General features: G+C 49.7%; 1 protein-coding gene and 1 long non-coding RNA gene across 6 annotated transcripts in view; both read right to left on the bottom strand.

Moving 5' to 3' along the window:
* The window catches only part of SEC14L1 (SEC14 like lipid binding 1), a 74,116-nt gene extending 54,726 nt beyond the window's left edge, over nucleotides 1–19,390 (bottom strand). For 4 of the 5 annotated variants that reach the window (XM_082705350.1, XM_082705353.1, XM_082705352.1 and 1 more), the window contains exons 1-3: nucleotides 19,259–19,390; nucleotides 18,061–18,166; nucleotides 16,950–17,042 (exon numbers count right to left, since the gene is read on the bottom strand). In XM_082705350.1, the coding sequence (XP_082561476.1) occupies nucleotides 16,950–17,012 (63 nt within the window). In that variant the 5' untranslated portion in view covers nucleotides 17,013–17,042; nucleotides 18,061–18,166; nucleotides 19,259–19,390. Of the gene's footprint in view, nucleotides 1–16,949; nucleotides 17,043–18,060; nucleotides 18,167–18,383; nucleotides 18,940–19,258 lie in introns of those variants that run through there. The other variant, XM_082705351.1, reaches the window with a different exon arrangement.
* Nucleotides 9,388–16,937, bottom strand: LOC309850867. The gene is made up of 2 exons (XR_014304484.1): nucleotides 11,816–16,937; nucleotides 9,388–11,489 (listed from the first exon to the last, which is right to left on the bottom strand). It is a non-coding gene; the product is annotated as an uncharacterized lncRNA (long non-coding RNA).
* Nucleotides 19,391–20,336: the final 946 nt, after the last annotated feature.

The raw sequence follows: 20,336 nt of genomic DNA, 5'->3' as shown, positions 1-20,336 counted from the left end.
TGGCTCCGGAGTCAACAGACCTTGATTTGAACGCCACTGGTGCCCACCCACGAGCGAGAGGCTTCTGTTAAAGAGAAAAGCTGGGGAGACAGGGCACTGGGGAGAGAAGTTTTCCTACCCAGCAGGGAACTGGGTCAGACAAAGATCAAAGGGAGAACCCAGAGGAGAAAGGAAGAGGAATTTTAAAGCAAAGGCCATACGCCCCTGGCCCTGTCCAGAAGCAGGAAAGGCAAGGGTGGGGCATGGGCGGCTGGCTGGTGGGATCCAGGTTGGTCTGGAGGTGAGCCAGCGCCAGCCGGGCCACCCCTACATGCTGGCGAGTGGCCCCACAGTCACTGGGCCAGGCAGCCCGGTCAAAGACTACCACTGGAGGAACAAATTCAACCTCAGTTTTCTCCTTTGTACAATGGAATCAGAGAACACCTACTCCAAAAAATACACCCTTCCAGTTGTAAGTCAGTCAGTTGGTGGTGCGTGCGACTGCTGACCTCAGGGCCAGGAGTTAAAGTCCCACGGTGGACCTAGAGCTTACTTAAAAGGGGGGCGGGGGAGCACCCAGGTGGCTCAGTCAGTCATTCGGCTAAGCGTCCAGGTCAGGTTCTCAGGTCCATGAGATCAAGCCCTGAATTGGGCTCCACGTTCAGTGGGGAGTCTGCTAGGGATTTTCTCTCTCTCTCTTTCTCTCTACCGACCCCACCACCCCCATTCACCAGTGTCTGGTCTCTCTCTCTCTCTCTATAAAATAAATAGATAAATAAATAGCTCTTTAAAAAGAAAAAAAAAAACTGGTAATTCCTGGGGCTGTAATGCACAGCACAGCAATTATAATTAATAATACTGTACTGCACATCTGAAAGCTACTAAGAGTACATCTTAAATGTTATCACCAGAAAAAAATGTGTAACCATGTGAGGTGATGGATATTAAATTAACTTATTGTAATGATCATTTCACAAATATGTACATATATCAAAGCACTGCAGTTCACCTTAAACTAATACAATGTTGAATGTCAATTATATCCAAAGAAAGCTGGTGGGGGCCCTACCCAAAGAGTAAGTGTAAGCAGTAAATGAGATACTGGCAGCATCCTCCCTTTCTTCTGGGTCTAACTTAGATCTGTGGAATTAACACAGCGTATACATTATTTTTTAAGATTTTATTTTTAAGTAATCTCTGAACGTAGCGCAGCGTGGGGCTTAAACTTACAACCCTGAGATCAAGAATCACATGCCCTTCCAACTGAACCGGTCAGATGCCCCAAAAGTTTAAAACTTTTAAAGTTAAAAATTCGATACAGTTGTATTTGAGGACCATTTACAAAACAATAAAAAATTCCTTTCATGAAAAACAAACATGACTTTAAGAATCACGAACATATAAAAGGACCCCCACACACACCTTTCCACAGTAAGGTGACACTGTCACAGTGTGTACACGATGTAAATTTCCACGGCTCTAAGTCAGACCGAGGTCGCGACCATCCCTCTTTTGCATTCTCGGCTGCGCCGATCCAACTAAAGGACAGTCAAACGCACAAACTATCACTACGGGCTCAGTTCGCTGCACAGAAGGGCCGCACACAGGGGCCAACAAGCCATCCGCTGAACCCCCGCCCCGCCTCGAGCTATTTTCAGCCTTAGGCTGGGTTTTGAACAAACCCAACTTAAGGGGCCGGCTGCCATGGATTCACGCCAAGTGAGCAAAATCAAACTCCAGGTAAGTGCGTACCAAGCCTGAATAACATATGGGCGCCTTTTGAGAGAGAAAAGGTTTTTGGACCTCTGGTGTTGACCAGTTATTTTTATTATTATGTTACTTAAACATGTACAAACTAGGTAAAAGCTCATACAATTATAAAGCCCACGACATACGTTTACTAGGAAGGACGATCACTTGTTGGAGCCGACGTCTCCTTCAGCGCAGACACGAACTGATGGCCGGGCACGGCGCGTTCAGACCTGCGGGCCTGCCGGGAGGGGCTGCACATCCACCCACCATGCCCGCTGCTTTCTTTAGTTAAATCTTTATTTGTACAGCTCCCTGTCTGCAAGGTACCTTAGCCTACACTTGGCTCAAACACATCTACGTATTAATTCCACCGCAATTCTTTTCGCATTTGCTTTCAACCGTTAAAACAGTATTACTGGGGGCACCTGGGTGGCTCAGTGGGTTGAGCCTCTGCCTTCAGCTCAGGTCATGATTCCCAGGGTTCTGGGATCGAGCCCTGCGTGGGGCTCTCTGCTCAGTGGGGAGCCTGCTTCCTCCTCTCTCTCTGCCTGCCTCTCCGCCTACTTGTGATCTCTGTCAAATAAATAAATAAAATCTTAAAAAAAAAAAAAACAGTATTATTGGGCACCCCCAAATAACCCTAGCAGGAAACCACGTTCTGTCCAATAGCACTTAGCTATGTCAGGCACCCAGGTGATCTTGGACTTTTTTTTGACCGTCAAAATAAAAAGCATATTAGCCAATCCTGTTAGAAAATTAAAGGACATGACAATGGACCCTTGAACACAAGTCTGAACCATGCAGGTCCACAAATACACAGATTTTTTTCAATAAATAAGCTACAGTAAGGTAAATGTATTTTTTATGACTTTCTTAACATTTTTTCTTTACCTCATTTGACTGTAGGAATATGGTATATGACAGACACAAAATCTACATTAGTCAACTGCTTATGTGACTATAAGGCTCCAGCCAACAGCGGGCTATTACTGGTTAAGTTTCTGGACTAGCAAAAGTTATATGCAGGTACGCCTGGCTGGCTCAGTGGCTGGCTGAGCATGTGCCTTTGGCTCAGATCATGATCCCAGTGTCCTAGGATGGAGCCCCGTCTCAGGCTCCCTGCTCGGCGGGAAGCGTGCTTCTCCCACTCCCCGTTTGTGTTCCCTCTCTCATTGTGTCTCTCTCTCTGTCAAATAAATAAAATCTTTTTTTTAAAAAAAGTTATATGCAGGGGCGCCTGGGTGGCTCAGTGGGTTAAAGCCTCTGCCTTCGGCTCAGGTCATGATCCCAGGTGGGATCGAGCCCCACATCGGGCTCTCTGCTCAGAGGGGAGCCTGCTTCCCTTCCTCTCTCTCTCTCTCTCTCTGCCTGCCTCTCTGCCTACTTGTGATCTCTGTCAAATAAATAAATAAAATCTTAAAAAAAAAAAGTTATATGCAGATTTCTGGGGTGCCTGGGTGGCTCAGTCAGTTAAACAGCTGCCTTCAGCTCAGGTCATGACCTCAGGGTCCTGGGATCAAGCCCCATGTCCAGCTCCCTGCTCAGCTAGGAGACTGCTTCTCTCTCTCCTTCAGCCTGCTGCTCTGCCTACTTGTGCTCTCTCTCTCTGTATCAAACATATAAATAAAATCTTTAAAAAAAAGTTATAAGCAGATTTTTAACTGCACTGGTGGGAGAGGAGGGTCCAGGCCCCTAACCCCTGTGTTCAAGGGTCAACTGTGGATAGAAAAAAACCAGGGTAGGCACATCTTTTAAGTAGATCTTTATACTTAAGATAACCGCCGTCAATAAATCTTGAAGGTCGAATGTTTCACAGGCCACAATTACTAAAGCCCCAGGCAAATAAGAGTGTCTGGAGTGCTATGAAAGGTTTCTCTTCTCTCAGGTTTCATGTGCAATCACATGACTGAGCCACGCAAGATCCAATGGCCTCCGCAACACACCACGACTTACCAAAACCATTCCTAATCCATAAACTGTTCTGTCTTATCAATGGCAAAAAGAGTCTATAGGTGGCAACAAAAATAGCAATTTTGCATATTCCTCCTCAAATCAAGCTGGATTTGGCAGAGTACTGTTTGACTTTCCAGAGTGTAAAAAATAAACCCATGGACTTCAGAAAAGCATCTGGTGTTCCAGGGAATCGCAGCTGTCAGCTTTGGAAGACGCCATGTGTTTGCCCACATAAAAGAATGTAATGGGCTGCGGAAATATTATCCGGCTTCATGAACCAGAATAAAAACTCCATCATCAGGAGGCCGGAAGCAGGAGCTGTATCAGCCCGACGGGAACATATCTGTCGCGCGCTCTTTATTGGAGGCCTGATGTGCAAGTCACACCGCCGAGGCCTTCCAGCGCCCGCTTCCCTGCTCTCTCTGCCACTTCTCACCCCTGACGATGGGAGCCACCCTTGTACTTTGGGGGCTCTACCCCTGCTGTTAGGTGCTGGTCTTTCTTCAGAACCCAATAGCAACGGCAGCCACGAGACGTAAATTACAGATATACTTTGAATAGACGGGACCAAAATCAGGGGTAGAATTCTTCAAGGAAGTTGTCTTTTGGATCTAGAATCTATTAATACAAAGGACAGGGGTGCCTGGGTGGCTCAGTGGGTTAAAGCCTCTGCCTTCGGCTCAGGTCATGATCCCAGGGTCCTGGGATCAAGCCCCGCATCGGGCTCTCAGCTCAGCAGGGAGCCTGCTTCCTCCTCTCTCTCTGCCTGCCTCTCTGTCTACTTGTGATCTCTCTCTCTCTCTCTCTGTCAAATAAATAAATAAAACCTTTTTAAAAAAAATACAAAGGACAAAAAAACCTAGAGAGAGCCACTTTTTTTTTTTTGACGTTATAGTCAAAAACTTATAAAGATCTTAAAAGTGCACAGTAAACACAACAGCCAAAAAGTAGAAGCAACCCAAGTGTCTGCTGATGGATGAACAGAGAAACAAAACGTGGAATCTACATAAAATAGACTATCCAGCCTTAAAAAGGAAATTCTGACACCTGCTACAACATGGATGACCCGTGAAGAAATGATGTTGGGTAAAAAGCAAATCACTACAGGACAAAGGCAGGATTCCGCTCACATAAGGAACAGTCCTAGTTCTATTCAGAAACAGAAAGTACAAAGAGAGGCAGGGTGTCTGCCAGGGGGTGGGGGATGGGGAGCTGGTGTGTAAGGGGCACAAAGTTTCCGTGTGGAAAGGTGAAAAAGTCCCACGGATGAATGGCAGTGACAGGTGCATACCGCCGTGCACACACTTAGCTGAACCGCACACTCAGAAATGGCTCACAAGGTAGATTTTATACAACTGTCTATTTACCACAATAAAATAGAGTCCAAACCTCCTCCTCCTGAAAATTAGGGAAGTCACACAAATAATTAGATTAAGACGAGTGCGAAGAGACGCATGCTGTAACTTTGGGATCACAGTACAAACTCAAGAACGGCGGCCTGGAGAAGCACAAAAAGCAAATCAACAGTCTTTTTCTTGGCACACCGAATCCTTCCGAAGAAAACAGAATGTAACAAGGATCTCTATGAAAGACAGCCTGTCGCAGGATCTAGTCCTTTCCAAAAATGTAAAAGTTATAACTGAAACCAACTCCCTTCCTCCTATTCCATTTGCTACATTCTAATTAAGGAGCGCTAGGCCCGTGCTTCTCCAACCTGCGGCAGTATCAGAACCGGCCACGCCGCTGAGCCGACTCTCAGAAGATCCTGATTCAGTAGAGAATCAGAACTTAGAAATGTCAGAATTTGCATTCTACACCAACTTTGTGTTAAAAGTAAAATGAAGACAACAGGTGTTTGGCGAAGAGTTCTAAATATTAATGGCATAAATTCTGCAATACAACCAACGATATCTTAAAGAAGTAAATGAATTTACTTCTTAGAATTTACTTCTTAAAATCTGTACCTTACAGGACGCCTGGGTGGCTCAGTGGGTTAACCCTCTGCCTTCAGCTCAGGTCATGGTCTCAGGGTCCTGGGATCAAGCCCCGCATTGAGCTCTCTGCTCAGCAGGAAGCCTGCTTTCCCCCCACCTCTCTCTCCTAGCCTGCCTCTCTGCCTACCTGTGATCTCTGTCTGTCAAATAAATAAATAAAATCTTAAAAAAAAAAAAAAAACCTAAAAAAAAAAATCTGTACCTTACAACTTTTAGGCTGGACTTGGTTTTTAAGACATACACTGGGATAAAGCTACGAAAAAGAAGAGAAACACACACATTTATGATTAGGACTACCTAATATTACTGAATAACTTATTCCTAAAGGAAAGAGAGTCATATAATAATCAACCTTTCAGGTTTAAACCTGAAGATATCTAAAAAAAAAAAGAAAAAAAACCACACACACACAAACTAGACTACCATATTACCAGAGTCAACAATTTTTTTTCCTTTTTTTAAGGATTGTATCTATTTATTTGACACAGAGAAAGATCACAAGTAGGCAGAGAGTGAGGCAGAGAGAAAGGAAGCAGGCTCCCTGCCGAGCAGAGAGCCCGATGCGGGACTCCATCTCAGGAGCCTGAAATCATGACCCAAGCCGAAAGCAGAGGCTTAATCCACTGAGCCACCCAGGCACCCCAGAGTCAATAATTTCTTTTTAAAGATTTTATTTATTTATTTGATAGACAGCGATCACAAGTAGGCAGAGAGGCAGGCAGAGATAGAGGAAGAAGCAGGCTCCCCGCTGAGCAGAGCGCCCAATGCAGGGCTTGATCCCAGGACCCTGAAATCATGACCCAAGCCGAAGGCAGAGGCTTAATCCTGAGCCACCCAGGTGCCCCAGAGTCAATAATTTTTAAGTGAATTTTATGTTCTATAGGAGAACCAGAGAAATGAAATTTTTTTGTATTTGGTATTCATCACTATGGGAGAAAAGTCACTCAAAACCCCAAATGATACAGAAACCAGGACACATTTTTTAGTCAACTATAGCGATTGTAAACTTCACTAAATATGGACGCTGTTTTACCCACAAATTGTGATCTGAGTCAAATTCCTTCAAAACATAATTCAAGTATAAATAGTAAATACGTCCAACCAAAAGAATATGACCCAATGTGACCTTCCGTCAAAATGTTCACTACCAGAAGCAGAAGGATCACAGGAACACAAGCGCGGATCCAAGCCTGATTCTTCAGACAAGTCTGCTTCAGAGAGCTCCCTCCACGCTCGTGTTACAAGCCGCAGGTAGAGAGACCAGTGAGGTGACAGCAGCCCATGAGAGCAAAGAGAGGGAATCCCACCTGGAAGAAGTGAGTCCGACCAGCTAGAGCCCACCAGGTGGGAAAGAGCGAGGGGGACACCCCCGGGCAGTTCACAGAAAGGCCCAGAGGCCGCGGGCAATAGCAGCACGCTGACCGAACTCCAACCGGTCCGACAGAGCTGGCCCTGCGGCAGCCGTGGGGGGCTCCTGCGGGGAGGTGAGGCTGGGGAGAGAGGCAGGAGGAGACGGGGAAGGGCCCCGGGCACCAGGCTGGGTACCAACTGCAGCCTCGCTTCGAAGGTGCGGGGCAGACACTTCAGAACTCCAGCACGGAACATGCTCGGGTTTGCAATCAGAGCCCCTGGCGGCAGCCCAGGCAAAGAGCAGGAGCGTGAGCTGGGGTCAGGAGTGCGAGCCCAGAGGCCCTGAGGACGCCAGGAACTGTCGTCGGAGAGGAGCCCACGTGACTGGAGACGGGCCGATTCAGAAACAGTTCGGGTGGGGTGGCTGGCTGGCTGGGTCCGAGGAGCCAGCACACGTGACTCCTGACCCCACGTGACTCCTGACCCTGACCTCGGGGTCGTGAGTTCAAGCCCCACCTGGGGTGTAAAGATGACTTAAATAAATAAAACTTTAAAAAAACAAAGGGTGCGAGGGAGGGAGAAAAAGAAAGACGAAAGGTTCAGGAGACATTCTGAACAGGGAGGGTCTGTCTGGTCAGCGCTGAGCCGGGAAGGCAGCCAGGGACGCCTGAGGTTTCTGGTCTGAGGGCAGAGCAGGCCACGTGGCAGTGGCACTCGTCAGAAGCAGATCACAGGAAAAGGCAGAGCTTCCGAGTAGCATTTTACTGGGGTTTTTTTGGTTTGTTTTTTTGTGTATTTGTTTTCTGTTAGGCTGTGTTCTTTGCACAGGCAGGAGGAGGGAGTGGATTCTGTTTCAGAGACACTAAATTTGTCTATAGTCAAATGGAGATGTCCTAGCAGGCAGCTGGCTGGGAATCTGGAAGCTCCTGAGTGGGAGTCTAGGCTGAAGATAAACTTTGAGAGCTTCTGTTTATAAAGTAACAGCTGAAGCTATGGGTTTAACTGAGGCTGCTCAGGTGAGAGGGAACTGGATGGTTCTAAGACAGCATTAACTACCAATTAAAACACCATGAAGTTTATGAGGCCCAGAAAACACGAAATATATAACTGGTGGTCCCCAAATAGCAAAACAAGTATCATCAGAGGAGTCGTCTGTCTGCCCCTAGAAAGGCATGGAAATCGGGAGAGAGAGGCGAGATGGGTCAGAGGCGCAGGCCGGAGAGTCCCACATGCAGCCTCTAATCAAATATCCAAGATACTGCGGCGCTTGGGTGGCTCAGTGGGTTAAGCCTCTGCCTTTCAGCTCAGGCCATGATACCAGGGTCCTGGGATAGAGCCCCGCATCAGGCTCTCTGCTCAGCAGGGAACCTGCTTCCCCTCTCTCTTTGCCGGTCTGTCTGCCTACTTGTGATCTCTATCTCTGTCAAATAAATAAATAAAATCTTTACAAAAAAAATATTCAAGACACTGACACACCGCGTGCTTATCAGCAACTCCAACTGTGCTCTGAACATTGCCGGTGTGGAAACACGCAAGAGGGCCGTGCAACAGATGGCAAGATTTCTGAATGGAAAAGGAATTCAGCACACATCAAGACACATAAAGCAGTTACCTTATAGAGAGTAATAATGATATATACATAAACTTTTCATTTTTTTTTTTTTTTAAAAAGGCCAGTTCACCTAACATCAGATTGGACCCAGCAAAAGAATCTGAATGCGGCACATGGTCTCGGTTTCAACATGTAAGCCACCGAGAACTACACAAGACTGTTTCCCTCAGACACGCCCCCTCCGCCCCGACCTCACTAGCCCCCAGCCAGGCCTCCACCAGCACCCTCTGCTCTCAGTCAGACCTGCCAGGAGATGAACTCCTTTCAAGTGCTTTCTGTGTGAAAAATTAGAACCAATGAAGTAGCTTAAAAAGTAACTATGGATAGACCCAGCTTAATGGGAAAGAATATTCTGCATCTTATTTGCAATTCCACATTCTTGAAGAGGGTCCCTGGGGCCAAAGAGGAGCAGCAGGTTTTCACCACTGAATCAGTAAGGCCGATCGCCATCACCAAGCATTTCAGCTGGAGCTGCTACGAGTCGCTGACCCGATTCGAGGCTCCATCTGCTCCTATCCGCTACCGCGAACAATTAAGTCAGCCAAAGGTCAGGGAGACGGACTGGACGATGACCCAGTTTCTCTTACAGAGTGAGGGCATGAACGGAAACAAAGGGAAGGGAGAATGTGGGAGAAGCGTGGAGAGTGAAGACGCAGAAACCAAGAGTGATGGCTGACCTGGAGCAGGAGCCAAACAATTTCTGAAAAGACATCGTCCCAGACAGTCAAGATAAGTCTGAACACAGTGTTTTTGTTAAATATCATAAGGACATGGTAATCGTGTTTACAAAAGAAAAAGGTTCTTATTGGTTAGAGACACATGCTTCAGGAGTTAGCGATGAGTTCACAAGATGTCTGAAATCTACCTGAAACACACCAGGCAAAGAAAGGGGGAGGGGGCACAGATGATACCGTAGTCAGGGCAAAGTGCTGTTCCCGCTGGCACGGGGTCATGGGCCCGTGGCACTAACTGGACACTCCATCCTCTCTACTCAGATATGCTTGAAAATGTCCATAATAGGTTTCGGGGTTTTTGTCTGGTATTTTGTGTTTTCACGAAAACAGGTAAATCAAAGAGGCAAGGAGCTGAGTCAGATCCTGCTTTATTTCTCCTTAGGATATTTCCTACCGAACCACAACTATCTTCACCCTAGCACATTAAAAATAATCTGGAATGCATAATGTGTTGGCAAGTGGGTGTAAGAGAAGGAAAAATGCCTAGTTCTATACAAAGTAGCATGTAATGAAAGTGTACTATAATTGTCCATTTCCAAAACTAAGTGAGCCTGACTAATTACACCCCAGCTTGTATTAAATGCAACAGGACTCACACTATGGCACTCCAACAGCCTATAAATGAGAAGACTCCAATATCTCCCCACTGAAAACTGACCTTAATACACCATCAAGGAAACTAGATCATTTCCCTCCACTCCTGGACTTGAATAAATTGCTGAAAGTCAGCTACCCAAAATACAGGACACTGATTATTCACCTCGGAGTAAAAACAAAGCCCACTGCCCCTCAGGCTGCCTGAAGATACAACCCCGTCCGGATCAATGAGAGCACGTATTTCAGTGTCACCACGAGAAAATGGGAAACCAGAGTCAGGGATGCTGAAAGGCCCAGGGATGAAATCTAGGACGAGAGGAAGAAGATGTGCTTCAAGAAGAACAATGAGAGGCACCTGGGTGGCTCAGAGGGTTAAAGCCTCTGCCTTCGGCTCAGATCATGATCTCAGGATCCTGGGATCGAGCCCCGCATCGGGCTCTCTGCTCAGCAGGGAACCTGCTTCCTCCTCTCTCTCTGCCTGCCTCCCTGCCTACTTGTGATCTCTGTCTGTCAAATAAATAAATAAAATCCTTAAACAACAACAACAACAACAACAACGAGAGAAGGGACGATGACACTTAAATCTAAAATGCCGCTCAAAGCCCTGACCTGACCCTGACCTGATTCAGGTCAGAGGGAGAAATGGTCAACGTGGGACAGGTGGCTCAAAATTTCTTCAGGAGGACGCACAGGGCTTCAGGAGGCAGGCGGCTGCCAGGAAGAATGAGCAAGGACAAAGCAAGTCTGGTTCCAGCAAACTTGTACCCCTCCGCCCCAGCCAACCTGAGCAATGACGGAAGTGGGGTGGCTCGTGTGGCGGGCCACCTCCCCAGGAAGCACTCCATTTCTAGGATTTCTACACACCTCGCTCTCACCCCAAAAAGACCAGCCTCGGTTCAACTCACCGTGGGGCTCTTCTCACTGTAGCTGCCCATACAAGTCTACCTGGGGTCCCCAGGCATCCCCTGCTGTTTTGATACAGGAAACTTGAATGGACAGAATAAAGTCTAAATATAAGTAGGAATTCCTGTTTAATCTAAAAGAAATCTTAAAAATAAAAGAAATATACACATTCAGAGAAGTCATTTACTTACTGATTCATTTCACTTTGTATTTGGAGGTAGGGAAGAGGGGAGGGCGTGGGAACCGCTAGGCCCTGTCTTCCCTACTCTCCTTTCTGGGGGCCAATTCCTCGGCACCACAGCCCAACACCAGGTAACCGGCCTAGTGACTGGGCCCGGAGCTGGTCTGTGGCAGGGACTAGATGGGAACCCAACTCACAGCAAATCTCTCTCATCATCTGGTCTCAGCGGGAAGCCAGGAGACGCCCAGGGAAAGGGGAAAGGGGCTAAAAACACCAAGGATGAAACAAACAAAAACACGAGAGAAAAGAGCACAAGCAAATGGAGTGGGGGTGGGACACTCAGTGGCGACTGCTCACCGGCAAACGCCTTTTCTGTTTGTTCAACCTACAAAAGTGCGTCACTCCAGCTACCAGTGAGGTGCCAGTCAACAGGGCTTCGTATACTTTATAAAAATGTAAAAAAAAAAAAAAAAAAAAAAGTCAGATTCATCACAAAAGGGCTCTAGGGCAGCGCTGGCTAACTGAAAATCACAGTGCGTTACTTCTCTTCCACGAGAAAACACAGACTCTTCGTCGGAAAACAGGCCACAGAGTCACACGAGCGAGCTGAGTTTCCAGCAGCCCCACCTCCCAAAGCTTCTGCGCACAGACGTCCGCTGACCAGGTGCCACCACGGCCAACACGTGAGGGAATGAAAAAAACTCCGCAAAGTCACTGCCCCCGAGGAACGTCTGAAACAGCCGCACGGAACCAGGAGCACAAACCCCGGGGAGCAGGGAAGCAGCTGACCCCCACGAGCCCGATGACAAGACGTGGGAAGAACAGGAGAGACGCCCGGGCCACTCCTCAGAGGCCGGGGAGGTGGGCGAGGTCAGCAGGACCGGGACTCCCACAAGCGAGATGGGGAGAAGCAGGCAGGGAAGGGGAGGAGGGAACTGTCAAGAGGGTGCGCGGGCCGGAAGAACACCGGGAGGCAGCCGGAACAGCACGGGCCGTTATTTAAAAACCCATGTTTGTGAAGTAAGGTTAAGCAGAGAAAGGAGGGCAGGGAGGCCTCGAGGAAGAGCACGGGACTTTACAGCAGGTGAGACAGTAAGACGTCACTCAAACGGGACTGCCAAGTGGACATGGCGTCTGGCAGGAGAACACGGGGTGACCTGAAGGCATACACAATGGAACAAGCAGGAGACAAAGGGACAGAAATGCGGGACCGGAGAACACAATCGGAGGCTGTGTCTGCTGGGCCACAGATGGCAGGGGACAGGGGACCCTGGAAGGCGGCTGGTGCTCCTGAAAGCAGAGCCCCGGGCACACCGTGCTGGCATGGGGGACGGGCTCCACCAGGGCAGAACAACAGCTGTCCTGGGGCCTGGGGCCGAAAGGGATAAGGGGCCGTCCTCACTCCACTTGTGCACGCTGGCGCCGAGCTCCCTGGGCCACGAAAGACAGAGGGCAGGCCTTTTCCCAGCAACCCAGAGGTACGGGGCCCTCTCCCAGCCACCCTCCCACACCCTCTTCCACCTGCTCCCAGCTCCTTCACCCCTCCCGAGTTGGCAGTAAGCGGCCTGCAACATCAGAGGGGGAAGCTGTGCTTGAAAATGTTTTGTTTCAAAACTGTGTTTTCCGGGGCACCTGGGTGGCTCAGTGGGTTAAGCCTCTGCCTTCAACTCAGGTCATGATCTCAGGGTCCTGGGATCGAGTCCCTTATCGGGCTCTCTGCTCGGCAGGGGGCCTGCTTCCTCCTCTCTCTCTGCCTGCCTCTCTGCCTACTTGTGATCTCTCTCTGTCAAATAAATAAATAAAATCTTTAAAAAACAAAACAAAACAAAACAAAGGGGCGCCTGGGTGGCTCAGTGGATTAAAGCCTCTGCCTTCGGCTCAGGTCATGATCCCAGGGTCCTGGGATCGAGCCCCGCATCGGGCTCTCTGCTCAGAAGGGAGCCTGCTTCCTCCTCTCTCTCTCTCCCTGCCTCTCTGCCCACTGGTGATCTGTCTGTAAAATAAATAAATAAAATATTAAAAACAAACAAACAAAAAAACCCCACTAAAAATAAAAAAAGCTGTGTTTTCCCCCAGAAATGTCAACATGAAACTCACCTGTGAGTGCATGAGAGTCCTCCCTGCCATGCTAAGCTCCTGCTCTGTGGGATCCCCTCGCTCTGCGCGGGTGAGGCCCCAAATCTTCACTGTCCTTCAGGGATTCACTATGCCTCCCAGCAGTCCAGGAAGAGACTGGACAAGCCAGAGGCAGGCTGGGGAAGACGAACCTTCCGAAGCCCCTGCAGGCTGCCGGACGACGGACTCAGGAGCAGATCTCGGCCACTACGTGTGCCTTGGGCTCCTCACCCTCCAAGGTGAGACAGGGGCTCTCAGGCCATTTCTCCACTCACTGAAGCACTAACATGTTTTTTCTGGGCAAACGTCTCACAAAAGCAAGCCCTTAAAATGCCCTAAGGGCCCGGGGGGGAAACTACCCTCCATCCTGCTTGTTTGCCATCTAACTCAAGAGTCAGTGAAAAACATCAACATGATTTCTTCACGCTACGGGTACACTGATCCCAAAAGATAAATTTTTCATTAAATCAATCAAATGCAATTAACAAATGGGAGGCCCCCCTATCGCTAGTTACACTGGGCAATTTCCACCTAAGCCATTTTCTGGCAATACGGAACTCAGTCACTCTCCCTGCTGACAGCCAAGGCCATGGGTCAACTGACTGGCATTTTCCCCAACAGTCTCCTCCCCCCAGGGGCCCCCCAAAGCCAGACTTTGGAGGCTCAAATCCATTCCCCAGGCCGACCACCTGCCCAGCACTCCCACCACTACCCAGCCCTCACTGTGGTGCTCTCTCAAATCCCCTTCCCTGGAGGGGCGTCTGGCTCAGTCAGAAGGGCATGGGACTCTTGGATCTCTGGGTTGAAGGTTCGAGCCCCACACTGGGTATGTTTAAGCTTTAAGTATATTTAAGCTTACTTAAAAATAAAATCTTTAAAAAAAAAATTTTTTTTTTGTTCCTGCTTGAACTGTCTCTCTCCACCCTGAAGAACTGCACAGAATATTTCCAGACTAAATCTATTATACTACTGTTCCTCCTCACTGAAAAAATAATAATAAAGCAAGGTAAATAAAGAAAAATTTATGACATACAATTCCAGTCCAAAAAGAGGCCAATGACACCATACAAAAATCACTAAGGACTTAAAACATTCTGGCTCCTGTCTAATTCTGGAAGGAGAATATATTTCATTTTCAGATTATAAAATATTTTCCACAACCCAAAAGAAAATGACTACTTGCCTCAAAACAAAAGCAATTTAAAAATGAGTTAATTTTAAAAGCCTATGGGGATGGTTCAGAACTTCAATTTCAAATTCTCCTGTAAATCCACGCATAAAATGGGCAGGACAAATGTCACCATTTTGAAAATAGTCAAGTAAGGAAAATAAGGAAGTTGATCATTAGACAGTTGAAACTCCTCTTTATGAATCTAATGTCTACAGAAGAGACAAAAAAAACCTTTGCCTCCCACAGTCAGGGTTACACTGAGCTTTTAAGATCTACTGAAAGTTTTGGGGCGTTTGGGTGGCTCAGAGTGTTAAAGCCTCTGCCTTCGGCTCAAGTCGTAATCCCAGCGTCATGGGATCGAGCCCCGCATCAGGCTCTCGCCTTGGTAGGAGCCTGCTTCCTCTCCTCTCTCTCTCTGCCTGACTCTCTGCCTACTTGTGATCTCTCTCTGTCGAATAAATAAATAAAATCTTCAAAAGAAAAAAAAAAAAAAAGATCTCCTGAAAGTTTTACAAAACAGAATGCACTACTCCTGGCTCCTGTGCCCCTGTGGACCTGGCCCAGCCCAGCCCCTGGAGCAGTTCACAGCCTCACCGGGGCCACTGGGCCCCCGCTGCTCCCCACACCTCTCCCCCAACTCCACCAGCTTCTGCCACCACCCCGGGCGAATAACCCACAGGCTGGCCAATAACCTACAGCCTCACTCCGGGGTAGGGGGGATGCCCAGATCAAGCCTCTCTAGAATCTGAACTGGGAAACATGACAAGACTCGGTCACTTAGAAACTGAAAGAATGCAGTGTTCGAGAACTTGCGACCAGGCCGAGCTAGGGCTGGAGGGGCTCTGAATAGCTAAAAGGACACAAGAGCTGAAGCACAGGGGAGGGAAAACCAGGAGTGGGCCAAGCAGCCGACTGGCAGGAGAAGAAGAGAGGCTCCCCACTATGGAGCAAGGCCGAGTCCCGCGGGGTGAAGTTGCAGGGACAAGTGCAGCCGAGGTTCCCAGAGCTGCCAGGAACCACCTTCCAAGGCAGGGTTCTTGGAGCTCTGCCCAGCCAGTTTGCATTCCTGCATTTCCGTGCGATTCCCATCACCCCATCGCACCCCATGTGTTCCCACGAACAATACCCCTTCTCAGGCTCTCTGGAGTGGGTCTTTGCTGCATACGACCAAAAGCCAAAGTAGCACGCACAACATGCAAACAGGAAACAAGCCTTTCTGATAAGCCAGTCACAGAAAATACTGAACAGTCCTAGTATTTAAGGGAAACGCGGAGGCGCCTGGCTGGCTCCATTAGTCAAACACAGGATGCTTGATCTCGGGGTTGTGAGTTCGAGCCCCGCACAGGGTGTAGAGATTATGTAAAAAATGAAATCTTCAAGGAAAAAAGAAAGGAAATGCAGAACTAAAAACTCCACCCCCATGCCAAAAGAAACCCCCCCAAAAAAACCTCACACAGACCAAGAAAAGGCACAATGGAACTTTCCGAGGTAATGGGTGGAAAGGTGCTATATCCTGACAGAGGTGTGGGTCACTCGGCCATCAAAACTGATCAAACTGGTCACCTAACGTGACCATTTCACTGCATGTAAATTACGTCTCAGTTTTTAAAAATTCTCTAAATCTAAATCCTTGCAAGGGCTTGCGTTTTGGGGGTTATTTTTCAGAACTATATTGCTCTGGATAGATCTCACCAACGAGGCTGCCCAGAAGCAGCCAGATGCAAAAACACCTGAGTTTCTAGTTAAATATAGAACAGAAACAGCCAACACTCATCAATGGCGTTCTGGGTCAGAGCAGCAGCTAACTCTGAGGTGGGAGGGTGGGGGCAAGCGGGACTCCTCGCTGGGCCGGTACGTTCTGGATCTTGATCTTGGTCCAGTTGGGCATTTCCACCCTTACGTTCAAGACCAAAGCATTTCCTGTACTTAGGCTGTATTACACCTTAACAGTAACACAGAAAAGAAAGAATACCCAAGAATAGTCTAAAAGTGAGTGAAAAAGATTTGTTTTGCGTCTAGTGAAATGCTTATTTTCAGCCAAACTCTTCAGATGAATAACAAAGAAAATTAAGACTTGAGTTAACCCGTTGGTGGAGTTCTGCTATCCCTCATGAACTTGACTTCAGGGGGAAAAACTCATTCAGCAGAGTCGTTAGAATCATCAAATTAAACCCCATCCCATAGTGCTAATTGTTATATAACTGAATTCCGACAACCAGAACAGGCTTCTGAACAAGCAGCAGAAGGAAGAAAAGCCAATCTCCACATCCCTTTTCTACTTCAATGAACAAACAAAAAGAGCAAAATCCAGAAGAAGAAGTATTTAGTCAGAAACCCACTTCTGTGTTTTCAGAGAGAATTAACTCAAATTCACATATTAACCAGAGGTGCATTTAAAAAAAAAACAAAACACGCGGGTTTTCATTTTTAGAGATTAACGGTTTAAAAACATTTCAAGAACTCTAGATCCGGATCATAAGCATAAAAACAGAGTAAGTAACAGCAGAGCAATGAAAACAAATTATAAAATTAACACCTGTTTACAGATCATCCCATTTTAATACTTAAAAAAAAAGCCAAAGACTAAATTAAAATGTCAAGTACTTACAGCCATAATTAATTCAAAGGGGTGTTTATACACCCTCACCGGTGACTGGTATTTCTGCACCATGATTGTAACACAATAGCAATCCTCTCACACCTGCAAAACACAAATATATATGATTTAAAAAGCCATGATTAAGTCTGGAAAAAATTACGTGTGCATTTACTCATCATACCACAGTCTAACTGTAGAAAGGGACCTCAATAGGTCACATAATTCCCGACACACAAAATCCCGAAGAGGACGCGTGGACTGTACAAGGAAGGAGAAGGTGAAAAAACAGTAAGAAAGGGCGAAGGAGTCCAAGCATCACGAGGGAAACGGCTCTGCTCCGCCTGCCCACCCCCCCCACCCCCCGCCGGGTCTGGGCTGGGTGCAGAATCCCAGTTCTTTCCAGCACTGAAACTTTACGATCCAATAATTAGTTCCTGAATCATTTTCCCCTGCCACAACTTCTACAAGAAGCTAAATAAAAGTGATGGCACTTCAAGATATTAAGTCTGGTGACACACAAAAATAAAAATGGGGGAAAAAAATCCTACAGTATCTCAAATTATGGAATACTCCTCAAAAGCTAGCTTCAAAGTAAACTTGTCAATCCCTGCTTTTTAACTGCGTAGACTACAATTTCAGAGGCCTGTCTTCAAACGGACAGCAACACCAAGCACTCCGGCTGAGCGTACCTCCAGCCTCAGCCTCCAGCCTCGTTGATGACTGTCAATAATCACTAAATGCTGCCTACTTCCCAGAGAAAGGACTCCTCCTACAAGATAACCTATTCCCACTTTGGTGCCAGTCTACATGTATTTTTCTGAAAAACACACGTTTTTTGGGAGTCCTCTGTGTGACTTGACTTTCCTTTTTTTAAAAGTGAGGAAAAAGGGACACCTGGGTGGCTCAGTGGGTTAAGTCTCTGCCTTCAGCTCAGGTCATGATCTCAGGGGCTGGGATTCAGTTGGGCTCTCTGCTCATCGGGAAGCCTGCTTCCTCCTCTCTCTCTCTGCCTGCCTCTCTGCCTGCTTGTGATCTCTCCTCCCTGTCAAAAATAAATAAATAAAATCTTCTTTAAAAAAAAAAAAAAGTGAGGAAGAAAAAATAAATCCAAAGAGCCTACCTGTCCTGCTGAGAATAATCATTAAGGATGTCACTTCATGCTGAATCCGGTCAGAGAATATTCGAACCTACAAAACTGGAATATCCTCAAGGTGCCCAAAGGCTAGCTGTAATTAAAAAAAAGGAAGTAAATTTTATTTCAGAAGATTCTTATCTCTATCATTCCATTTCACCAGGTCTGGCACTCTCCGGTGTGTTTGTTCAGCGTCTCTCTCCCGGCAGGAACAGGTTATGTTGGACAACCCCGGCAGTCTGAAAGCTGCTACACAACTACTCCCCATGACCTCAAAGCAGTCATTTGACTTCCTTCGGACTGGGTTTCACCTCTGTAAAATGAGGTTTCGGGTGAGATAATCTCGAAGAACGTCCAACTCTGAAATCACCACGTTCAGAGCCAAACTCCGGAGTCCTGCGCCTCCCTCCGCCCGGCACTAATACGGGGTCTGGGACTGGCCGGTCGCGATGCGCCGGGACCACGTTCTATTCCGTTCTGCAAACCGGACCAGGCTGGTGCACGGTTCTGAAATGGGGAAAATTAACTGCAGGGCCTCTCCCGGGGACGGGGAGGCTGGTTACGGGGTGTAAAAAGGGATGCGGGGGTTGGGGGCGACTGGAAAAGCAGAACGCTCGGTGGAGACGCTCTAACACCCGTTCAGGATTCCACCGCCCGGAAGGACCCAGAGCGACTACGCCGGGAACCTGCCAGTTCACGCGCTTCTCAACTCCTGCCGGCGCCCGGCTTCGGATGCTCGGTCCGGAGAAACGTCCTACGTGGGACTCCGGAGTTACCACGGCCAGGTGGCATCCCGGACCAGGGCGGCCTCTATTGCATGACAATCGGGGCTTAAAAACGAGCCAATGCCCGGAACCGGGGGGTCCGCCGCGCGCACGCGGAGGGGCGGCCGGGCCCTCGGGCCGGTCCGGAGGGTCCAGCGCCGCGGCTCCCGCGGGCCCCCAGCTCCGGCCAACCCGGGGGTGGGAAGCCGAGGGCGGGCGTGGACCCCAAAGTCCGCTTCCCCCAGGGAGGGCTCCCGGAGTGCGACCGCGGGGGCGAGGGTGGGGGCTACCGGGGCAGCGGGGGCGGTGGGGCCCGCTCCAGCCCCGGCCGAGGAAGCAAAGGGGCCGCGGAGAGCCTCGCGGCGCTGGGAGGGGCCGGGCCGGGGGCGCGCTCGGAGCCCGCCGCGGAGACGCGCGCCTACCTCTTGTCAGAAAGGCCGGGCCCGGGACGCGGGGCGGCGGGGGGCGCTCATGCTGGCGGCTCCTTAGTGCCGTCGCCGTTCCACTGCCGGCGGCCGCAGCTCCGCCGCCGGTTCCGGGGAGTGGACCGAGGCGGGGGGGGGCGGCGCGGGAGGGGCGCGGCGAGGCTCGAGTGGTTGTTACGGGTGACGGGGAGGGCGGGGCCGGGCGGCCGGAAGGAGCGCGCGTGCGCGAGCGCGGCCGACGGACGGAGGCGGGCGCGACGACCGTTGCTAGGGGAGGGGAAGGAGGGCACCACCCGGGCTGAGCCGCGTTGCGCAGGCGCCATCTCGGGGGCCGGCGGGCGTGGGAGGAGCTCGGAGCGGGCGCCGGCCCTGACGCACCGGCTGGTCTCCCTAGAGGCCGCTGGCTCCGCCCTGTTTGCGTCACGGGGCGGGGCGAGAGCGAGGGGCGGAGCGAGATGCCAAAGGAGGTCGCGGGCCCGGGTCCCCGCCCGGCTTTCTGGTTTTGCGGCTTCCCGGGGGCCGGGGCCAGGGCGCTGCCCCGAGGTCTGGCCGGCACCTCCTTATTTTTTGTGCACTGCTCCGGAGCGGCAGGCCTCCCCCTGCGGTGCCCTGACCACATTCTCGCCGAGTAAGGCGGGTGCCCGGGCTCGGGAGGGGCAGGGTGGAGCCGAGCGTCGTCCTGTCCACGCGTCCGGACCCCGCGGTGGAGCTGACGTGGGGCCAGGCCGGCCCCCCGAGACCAGGGGGGCGGCGTTCCGGCGGGACAGCGCCGTTCCAGCCGCAGCTCCGAAGCGCGAGTGTGATGCACGCGGAGACGCGGTCCCTGAGGGGCGAAGGACCAGGGAGGGCCGCCGCGCTCGTCCGCCGCACAGCCAGGCTGGCTCTGCCGCCCACGGCGAGTTCCCCGGCGGTGTCCCCGCTGCGCCCTCCGCATGAGTCACCCTGGGCGGCCGCACGTCGGATGCACAGCCCATTTCCGGAGCGGCTGCGGGATTTCCTTCGGGGCCAGTTGAGCCGCCGCACGGGAACATCGAGGACGTCGCTGATGACTTGGTCACGCCTCGTTTTTCGCAAA

This window comes from Mustela nivalis (assembly GCF_964662115.1).
Source record: "Mustela nivalis genome assembly, chromosome: 17".
NCBI lineage: Eukaryota > Metazoa > Chordata > Mammalia > Carnivora > Mustelidae > Mustela > Mustela nivalis.
The sequence above is the reverse complement of the archived record's forward strand: the minus strand, read 5'-3'. Positions and strand labels throughout refer to the sequence as shown.